The sequence below is a fragment of the Scatophagus argus genome, chromosome 11 (assembly GCF_020382885.2).
Source record: "Scatophagus argus isolate fScaArg1 chromosome 11, fScaArg1.pri, whole genome shotgun sequence".
NCBI lineage: Eukaryota > Metazoa > Chordata > Actinopteri > Scatophagidae > Scatophagus > Scatophagus argus.
Window position 1 is genome coordinate 14,460,558 of NC_058503.1, and position 9,902 is coordinate 14,470,459.

At 40.0% G+C, this 9,902-nt stretch overlaps 1 protein-coding gene across 2 annotated transcripts; it reads right to left on the reverse strand.

Annotated features, from left to right (window-relative positions):
- Nucleotides 1-1,296: 1,296 nt before the first annotated feature.
- snx4 (sorting nexin 4) lies at nucleotides 1,297-9,488 on the reverse strand. 2 transcript variants are annotated; one of them, XM_046404628.1, is made up of 14 exons: nucleotides 9,331-9,488; nucleotides 8,426-8,550; nucleotides 7,550-7,691; nucleotides 7,168-7,317; nucleotides 6,615-6,662; nucleotides 6,369-6,424; nucleotides 5,988-6,060; nucleotides 5,432-5,493; nucleotides 4,818-4,883; nucleotides 4,644-4,733; nucleotides 3,566-3,665; nucleotides 3,070-3,215; nucleotides 2,699-2,813; nucleotides 1,297-2,513 (listed from the first exon to the last, which is right to left on the reverse strand). In XM_046404628.1, the coding sequence occupies exons 1-14, from the start codon at nucleotides 9,424-9,426 to the stop codon at nucleotides 2,466-2,468; spliced, it is 1,317 nt and encodes a 438-aa protein (XP_046260584.1). In that variant the 5' UTR covers nucleotides 9,427-9,488; the 3' UTR covers nucleotides 1,297-2,465. The 2 variants fall into 2 exon arrangements, with proteins under 2 accessions (XP_046260584.1, XP_046260585.1); XM_046404629.1 differs by having other exon boundaries at nucleotides 9,381-9,481.
- Nucleotides 9,489-9,902: the final 414 nt, after the last annotated feature.

The window sequence follows — 9,902 nt, forward strand, 5'->3', positions numbered from 1 at the left end:
AGGCAGTGGTTCCCAAACTTTCCCCTGCTGGGCCCCTCTTTGGTACATAAGAAAATCTTCGCACAGGACACACGTACACATATTTTGTTTTCAGACTCCATTGCAGTTTATTTCACACATTGTAATTAATACAAACCTTTTTTTTTTTTTGAACAAATAAAAGTAAACTGCCATAAACTACAGGTTGCAATAAACTATAATTATTTTAAGCTTAACTGTTTTCGAGCACCTTAACTGTGTAATTATGTTCAGTGTAACAGGTTTCTTTTTTAAAAAAATTACTATCAACGAATTTTTCAAAAATTGCCTCTCTGGTTTTTAAAAACACCACTGCAGTCGAAAGCGTGTTCACAGCACAGGGAAGCATTCATTCCTCCGCTAATGTGTGCGTCTTTACGCACTGTGCCGCTCGGTAGCCAACTTTACATCAGGCGAGTTGAGCATTTGCCGGCACGGATGACGGGTGCAGAGCTGTTTTTATTCATGTGATCGGAAGAGATTAAGACAATCAGACTGCTTTAGTAAAGAGAGACTGTTGAGCAAGGCAGTTGACGAGGTTTTGTCTGAAAAACTCAACTGGCTTGTCTTTGTGTCTCCAAGTGGCGCCGCGTTAGCTTGTTCGGCTTCAAGCTGTCACCTGCTAGCACCGCCGTCTCCCCTCATCACCACCCACCGTTGCACAGGTGAAGCCAAAGACAAGATGTGTCGTCATATTTCCTAGTCTTTGCCTTGGAAGCAAACTGCTTTGGAAGCACATTTGCCGATGCTTACGTGAAAACCCCGTCAACAACTTGTCCATGTTATGCTAGCAGTGTCATTTATTGATTCATTCATACACTCACCCAATCTAATGTCACCACTGAACTAAGGTGTAAAAAAAATAATACTTTCAATAAGTTTTAACAGTTTTTCTCTTCTCTAATGGCTACAAATAAAACATCTTTTCCAAGACTCAACAAAGGAGCAGTTTTGTTTTCCAATTGCAGTGAGTGACCGGACGGGCATCAATGTGAAATCAATCACACTCACCATCTGATTTGTTTTTACACACCATCACCACAGGTGACATGGGAATAAAAACACAAATTCTGCATAAAAGCAAGGCATTGTGTTACTTTGACGAATCAGCAGGATGACATTTCAAAAGTGCTCATCAAAAGTCTGTGCCTTTTATATTTTAGCCACAAGACAAACAAAGCTGCACACATGAAAACCATCATCACACGGCCTGCCACAGAAATCCATCTGACTCCTTTGTACATCATTTGTTACAAAAACACAATGAAAATAGTTTAAAAAAAAAAAGAAAGAAACACGAAATATGTTTATTAGTGTCTTAGCACAATGATTACATTAACATAAAAACAATTTCTCATGTCACATATTTAATATAAAAAACATGACTTAAAGCCTCAATTTGGGATTATTCAAGTAAACTGATTAGGTTTATTCTGAAAGGGTAGGGTTTGCTGACCAGGCACTTTCACATGCTTTTATAACTCGTATTCGCTTTGTACCAATGTTTTCCTCCCTCAGTCGAATATTATAGAACATTACAGAAAGCAATAGTAGCTCACATTTTGTGTACAAACAGCAGAGGTATTGAGCCAGATTGTGAGGATTGAACATATTTGTAGTTAAAAAATTTCCCCTATTTGGTCAGTGTTTTTCATAAACATTGACCTGAGGCACACTGACAGTTTTTTTATTTTTTATCCCTCCCCTGTTGTACAAAACAAATGTTTGTATTAAGGCTATAAAGCTTGAGAGCAAAGAAAAGCCTCAACTATCGATCTCTGTGTGTGTTGCCTTTAACAACCTCTACACTTGCACTTGGTAGATCAGGTTCACTGTGGGGGCGCCATGTTTCAGTCTTCCAAAAAGGCTCAGTGTGTACGATACAAGAACTTGGTCAAAAGCACTTTGGTTGGCTGATCAATGACAGCATAAAGACTGACTCGACAGCATGAAATATATCAAATATGAAAAAGACGCAAAGGAAATGTGAACGTGTAGCGGCTTCTGAAAGTGTGGTCCATGTTTCTTTCACCTTAAAATCCGAAATCTTGTTTCCGATTGATCGCCTGGTATTTTCATTAACCACAATATCAGCGAATTCAGATCATTAAAGCTAAACCCTGGCAACAATTCTCAAACTCACTGCCTAACCTCTGGACGTGTTGTGCAGCAAACGAAACGACTGGAAATCTGGATTATCTGCAGCATGAAAGTCACATCAGCGTGGATCCACTAAGCGACTCAGTCTTTGAAACTTCTACTACATAAATGTGTGTTTGAGAAAAGCAGAGAGAGAGAAAAGAAGACAGGATCAATCTAAGTAGCTTTGATTCAGCAAAGCAAAGTGAGAGCAGTTTTGTGGGCGACCGTCACCATTTCCATAAAACTGCAGTTTGAAGATCTGCTGATGGTCTCGCTCTGAACGGAGTGACTGGTTGAAAAGTGGCTCACATTTTGTTGAAACACTCCTTGGCATTGGACCACACCTGAATTCCCTGAGACGGCGAAGGAGAGACAGAGAAATTTTTAGACAACAAATTGAATCGCAGAAGAATCAACTTCACAAAAAAAAAAACTCCTGGCATTTTTAAGTGGGTCAGTATGCAAGAACAAACACAGACTGTGGCGGAAACACCCCCCCCCCCCACACACACACACGAACACACACAAAACTCCATACCTTCTTACACATGCTGATCTGCATAATGGCGTAGCTGATTAGTGCTTCACGCAGATCTTTGTCCTTCTGCTCCTTAAAACGTTCAATGTCTTCCCAGGCTGTTTGCACAAACTCTCTGAAGACACGATCACAAACAAACAAAAGTCAAATGTGTTTGTGATTGTCAGGGCGGGCAGGCATTATTATCAAAACGACTGAAAAATGAGCTTCCTGACCAATGATTCACACTTCAAGTGAGTAACTCCATCCACTACGTTGTGCTTGGAAAACGTCATGTCTAAACAGCTGCAACCACCTGTGTTCCAAGGCTGTGGTGAAACATTTATATTCATTATCCAAATTCAGGACTGATCTGTGGGTGTTGAGCTTACTGGCACTCTCTGTTCTTCTCCTTGAGCATTTCCTCTCCCTCCTGGATACTCTGCTCCAAGGCTGCCAACCTGCTCTCCCTCTGCTCCTGGCTCTCTTGACCGAATATTTTACTGGTCATCCCCTTCAGAGAAAAGATGCGCACAGTCTGCACGCACACACACCCACACAAGTTAACTGATGTTAAATCATCAAAGATGCTTTTAAATACAGGCCTAATTCTGTTCAGTAGCTGAAGGCAAAGGTGGCCCAAAGAAAGGTGGCGACTCATCTGTTTTTCTCATGACAGTGTGAACGCCAGAAATCACATCTGACCTTTTAAATTCAGATTTCGACTACTTTCATATGTGGTCTTAAAACAGATACACTTGATTCGGATTCCCGTGTGCCACATAAAGAATTCAAACAGTTCTCCTCCCACTGATCACACTCACATCACTGTGATGAGAAGGAGAAAGTGAGAGATGATGAACCAGTGTGCGAGTGCTTGTGTGTTACCCCAGTCGCCAGCTCCTCTTTCTGCTGTTTCTTATGGACGAGCTCCTGAGCTGCCATCTCCAACTCATACTGGATCAACTCGTGTTTCCTGCATACTGACCTTAATACACACATAAAATTGACATTTAATCCCAGGAATGTGTAATCTTTATTGTACTTTATGTACCATATGTTAGTTTATTTAGCATATGTTTAGTCTATTGTTCCCACTAACAGTTAGGCCTTGTTTGGTCGTTTGCTTGCTCATTTTTGACTAACCTACACTGCTGTAATGGGCTACTGGATGCTTGAATTTCCCTCGGGATCAATAAAGAATCTATCTATCTATCTACTATATTGTTGCATCCTGATACTAATATTATAACGCACAGTTAAACAGAATTTACGTCATGAATGATCCATCCAATCAAGGAGGCCTAACATCACTGCTTGCTGACAACTACGAGTCTTCATTATATTCTCAGCTAAAAGAAAACGGTTTAAATATGCAAAAAAGCATTTGCATTAGTGCTGGTAAATGTTGATTTGAATGACGATACGGAGCTGTGGAGACATGAGGTGGAAGCACAGTGAGCAAGGGTTTTAATTGCCCACAAACAGGCAGGAGTATACAGGAAGTATGCAGGACCCCCCCCCCCCCATCACTGCTGTGTGTAAATGTACTGGGTAGACTTGCCCTCTGGTACACTGACTATTGCACTTACATACTGTACTTTGGGCTTTCTGCCAAATAAATGCTGTTGAGATGTCTCATCCAATCCCTTGTCTAACTCTGGAAATAAATCATTGACTAATTAACCTTTATTATGGGGCAGACTACTCCTCCCGAAACACATACAGGCCTGTGCCTGATTGTAATTCTTACATGGAACGAATATATGCATTCATCTAGCAGCATTCTTTTTATTTCCTTAGGACATGTTCACTTACATAGCTAATGAATGAAAAGAGGTATAGACTACCCATTTTTTGTAACACCTTGACACAGTAATGTCAGTGGAAAAAAATATTTTAGGTCATGTCGCCTACCCTCAATGCATACATGCCTGTGTTTTTTTTAACATACACAAACACTTACCTGACAGCATCTGCGTAGAAGAGGTATTCTTTCAGCTGGTCTGCATAGTGCTCTTCTTCCTCCAGAATGTCATCTATTGATGCAGCATATCTGTGCAACATGGACACAGTCATATTCAAGGAAAAAGAAAAAGAGCTGTATGTATGACAACGTACGCAAGCTTCTACTACTTACGTATCCATGTGGTGGCCAGCACTCTGTAGTCCGTCTCCCATCTCTTTTTCTATAGCGCTCCACTCACTGGAATCACAATAAATCAGTTCTTAATTTGAAATACACAACTGTCTCTGTCCAGTCAGGACTTCAAGTGTTTCATATTAATCAAAAACAAAATGGTGATTTGTGTACTACTGTTAGCTCATAATTGTAAACTTGCTTTAATTTTAACTTACCAAGCTGCCCCAAAACTTAAAAGAATATGATCATCAGCTAAGCATTTCAAATATACAATTTTCCTACCAGAGGAACAAAAGGGTGGCATAAAGGGTGGAGAAACAAACTTGTGAACGGGAGGTTGTCGGATCAACCACAGAAAATTCACAACCAATTCATAATGTAAAATATGATATGGCTTGCAAGTTTCTATAAGAAACCTTGTAGCTGAGTAGCTGGATACAGTACATACACCACACGTGTTTCAGCTGTAACTAATGGCTTGTTGACTGATATAGTAGTCTCTTTTAGCACAAAATTATGATTTTATTCTTGTAGAAATACAGCAACAATAGAACATGTGTTAGATAGATAGATACTTTATTGATCCCAAGGGAAATTCAAGTGTTTCTCACCTGAACACTCTGCCGTAGTTACCGTGGACCTTGTAAACTCCATACAGCCTGTCTGCCACTTTCTAGAGTATAGAAAATAAAATTAGCAATTATAGACACATTTTTGTAATTGAGATGATTCCCTACTTAAAAATAGTCAATTCTTTTGACATTAACATTGACACTAATTATTATGTATTAACGCCATCAGGCCATTCGCACGGACAATCAAGATACTTAACATCCTGACACAGTTTTTAACTCACTGAAAAAATAAATCCACAACATCACTGAATCATAAATAAATGCAGACAGCACTCACAGTGCAGGTGCACATTCAAGCTGACTGCGTGCTACTCGGCCAAGACGAAATGAAAAAGAGTTGAAGTAACTGAAGGAGAAAGTCAAAGCAAGCTAAATACCCAGCTATTCTCCTCACGACCTGGCAGGCTGTCAGTGAAACATGGATGTGCGTGTTGCACAACACAATCTCCAAAAAACATAAACCACTGGCCAAACCAAAGCAGACAGTTAAATATAGGTGTGTGTGTGTGTTTGTGTGTGTGCCAATACTCACCGCCCGCACCCTGAGTAACTGAGAGATGACTGTGTTCAGTTCATCGCTGTAGTGTTTCAGCGCTGTGAATCGCCTAGAGAACACAACAAATGAATCAAAACTCAAACAGTGTTTAACTGAATCTACACATTTGTGTTGCAGTTTGTATTGCCCTAATGTGCTGCCTTAGAGAATCTCGATTTTCATACCGATTACTACCTGCATTGCCACTTGGGTGATTCATTTTTAATTTAGTCTACTCATTAAAAACTCTTGAGAAACTTTCCAGTAATCTGACTAAATCTCACGCTTTGCACAAATCCTAGCAAAATGTTGCATTGGCAAACAAATAAAAAGTAATCTTAATTATGGGAAAAAGCTACATGTCTGTTTCACACCTACTTGTCAGGGTTCTTGACTCTGAACATGGCACTTAGAGACTTTAGTCTGGAGTCAACCTGGTAGGAAACAGAATTGCACACACGTTATAAGGGATTTAATTTGCATGCAGGTGAATCTATAGAAGAGATCGATGTTAGTTAAAGACAGAGCTCCAAGTCAAACAGTTCATCAAGAGGTACTTGAAGGATGTTTGTAAAACAGCTGTGACGATGTACCATCCAACAAAAATGTGAAAAAACTGCGTACCTTGTCTTGGAAACCTGTGTCCAAAACCGCCTCCCTCCATCCTTTCTCCTACAGGCAGATGATTGACAGATGACAGACAGGTTTATCAGCCACACTGTATAAAAACAACCCTTTCCAACTGACAGTTTTACTACAACAGAACACCGGATGGGGCTGAGCTGGACTGAGCATGTTGCTACAGGCTACAGGAAGACAAAATAAAAATGAGGAAATTCAAGATGTAGAAGACAGAAAACAGTGAATCAGAATTAAGTGCTAATATGAATTCCACCTTGTTTGTGTACAAGTAATGGCTTTGTCATTCATATTAGTGAAATCACTATGTCAGTATGACAGACGCCTCCTACAAAAAAAATGGTTCAGCCTCCATTTTTCCCTTTGCAGCGTGATAAGCCTTTTCGCTGGAAATGCTTTTTCATTCTTCTACTTCCTTGACCGTGTCCTCCCACTCGCACAGCCTCTTGCATTGTTTTGCTGCAAGTGCCGTTAAACTGTGAGCGCGTGTATGTCAGCATACGTACGATATTATGTAGAACAAGTTCCAAGTGCTAACCTCTGTCAGAAAGAGGAAGAAGATTTTGTCATTGGAAAGGACAGGATGTGATGCAACACGCAGCAAGAAGTTTTCTAGGCCGACTCTCCGTCGCTCAACAAAGTCTGGATCGAGGTTGTCTGCTGACAGCTTGTGCCACACAAACTCTGCCTGTAAGAGGCAAAATACAGGGAGACAAAAAGAAGGAAAAGTGAGTCACCTTAAAAAACAAGTATGTATAGAATCAACCACAAGAAACTAAGACTGAATGAATTACAGTCATCAACCTACAACAGTTGAAGCAGTTCTATCACGTGCTTTGAAGTCCTTATGTCAGTCACAGGAATTAGTTATACCCAGCAATCAATGATTGGCTTTGTCTTTTCATGCGTGTGTCACTCACCCTTTTCTCTGGTAGTGGAGGGATGATAATGTAGGGGTAGGCGACCAGGAGGTATGTTCGGAGCAGCTCAAACTCACTGTAGCGTCTCCACAAAGTGTCCGGTGCGGCAGGCGTGCCCCCGTCTGGGACACTTTCAGCTGGCCTACAGACAGATGAATGGGAATAAACTTAATTTTAGGTGTTATCATGGAAGTCACCTGAAAAAGCAACTTGTGGAGACAAAGAATGAGAAACATATCTACTTCTGATATTGCAAATGGCCTTTTTCTGAGAAGGGGAAGGGACAATAATCTTGTCTCCTGTGCTGTGTTTATATTTTAAAAGATCAAGCAACTATGGAAGGTAGTCAAGGTAGGTCAGTGCAAGGTATTCTGCACCTTGATCTTGTTCCACTTAACCAGGTCAAAAAGGCAAATCCTTTTTTCTACCCACTGAAACATGTTTGTCTCAATGCACCATTAAGGAACTTCAAATTATGGACAAAGTCTGTAACATGAATTGATGGTACAATTATCATATTTGGCCAATGTCAAATATGATAATTATTTGACATTGGACAAATATGATCCTGCTTAAGGTCGCTAACCTACATCCCTTCATGGAATTTGGATCCACTATCCTAAGGACACTGTGAAATAAAATTTTGTATGAGAAAGCAAATATGTCTCCTGTGCTTTTAATATACTCATATATGTTTAAAAGGTTGCACTCAACTCTTCCTGACGCTTTTGTTTTTCCGGCACCACCATAAGCACTAATGTCACAATTAAAAATTGCCGTTTCTGCTCTGTGCATTTGCAGCAGAGGTTCCAAAAACATGAAAAGGCCACGACATAAATGGCCTCCACAAACCAGATGTTCCAGTTTCTGACCTACCGCGTTTCTATGAGGTAGACTGTGTAGGTTTCCTGCATGTTTACTGTGTTCTTCCCTGTTCTCTTCTCCGCCTCTGCCACATTTATCTCCATTTTTCTCAACAGAGCTGTCCCCCTCTCAACCATCTATATAGGTGAGAAAAATACGGTGCGAGGAAAAGGGAAAAACAAGACAATAAATAAGTAAGCAAAATAAAAGGGAAATTAAAACATACGATATGGGACAAGTGCGAGAGGAAGTACAGGAAACAGGTGAGCAGGTCACAGGTGAGTGCAGAGCAAGACAGTGGACAAAAAACACTGAGGGGCAATAAAGTTCTATTACATTCAAATCTATTCTATTTCTCATCGATCAAACACAGATGAACACTTGGAGACGGGCATTCATCTGGTTATTGACGCTGACAAGAGTAACATTATGCAGACAAAACAGCACTAATACCAAGGAAGTACCAAAAAATGGTAGCTTATTTGAACAAAAATTGTTCTTTCTCATAAGAGACCACGGTAATTAAGTCGTGTCTTTCGGGATACAAAGAGGAGCCCCATTTGAAACTAGCGAATCCAAACTTTAGACCAAGTCTTTAGACTTGCTAGCTAAAAAGCTAACGTCAGGAGCAAAGTTTACAAAGTAGCTTCGAACCACTGTTAACAAGCTTTCGCTGACTTTGTTTGACGCTACCTTGCAGAGCTAACAACTACATTTAGCCTTAAAGCTAAACGATAAAAAAATGCTACAGCTTTTTGAAAAGGTTAATAGAAAAGTCTCTGTTGCTGCATTGGAAATAAACTCCACGTAGCTCCACTTCACCATAACATCAGGCCTGTTTGGGACTGTTTTCACTAGCGAAACCAGGGTTTCTATCTCCTAAAATGTTTGCCACAGAGAATAACAAAAAGTACGACCGTGTTTATAATGTTGTTTTCGGATTCCGTTGAAGTGATATCGGTATTACCGATCACAGCCACTTCTTCGCTACTTCCAGAGTCTGCCATCATCATTATCTGGCTGTCCAAGTGCTGCTGTTGTCAGCTGAGCTGGCAGAGTAGTTTCCCCCACTGTGCGCATGCGCGTCCAAGGCTGCTCTGGCAGACTTTCATTATTTCACACTTACTACACGAATAAAAATAAATAGAATAAAACAAATAAAAAAACAAACAAACAAACAAAAGTAACAAGATGAAAGAAAGTAACTGTTACTCTCCACAAGGGTAAAACAACATGATATCAGAATAATCTGTGACAATGGTCCTTTATTTCAAATAAATAAAATAAAAATAACATGATATAATGTAAAATGCAACAATGCAGTCTGAGGCCCTATCTCTAATGTTGTAAGTGACCATATAAAATGTTGCAATTTCATATTCAGCAACAAATTTGTAGGACTAATTACATTTTCTTATATAGTGAAGGTATTACAAAACGCATGGGATTAGCCAACATGATGATATTTTCAAACTGGTGCACATCTGAA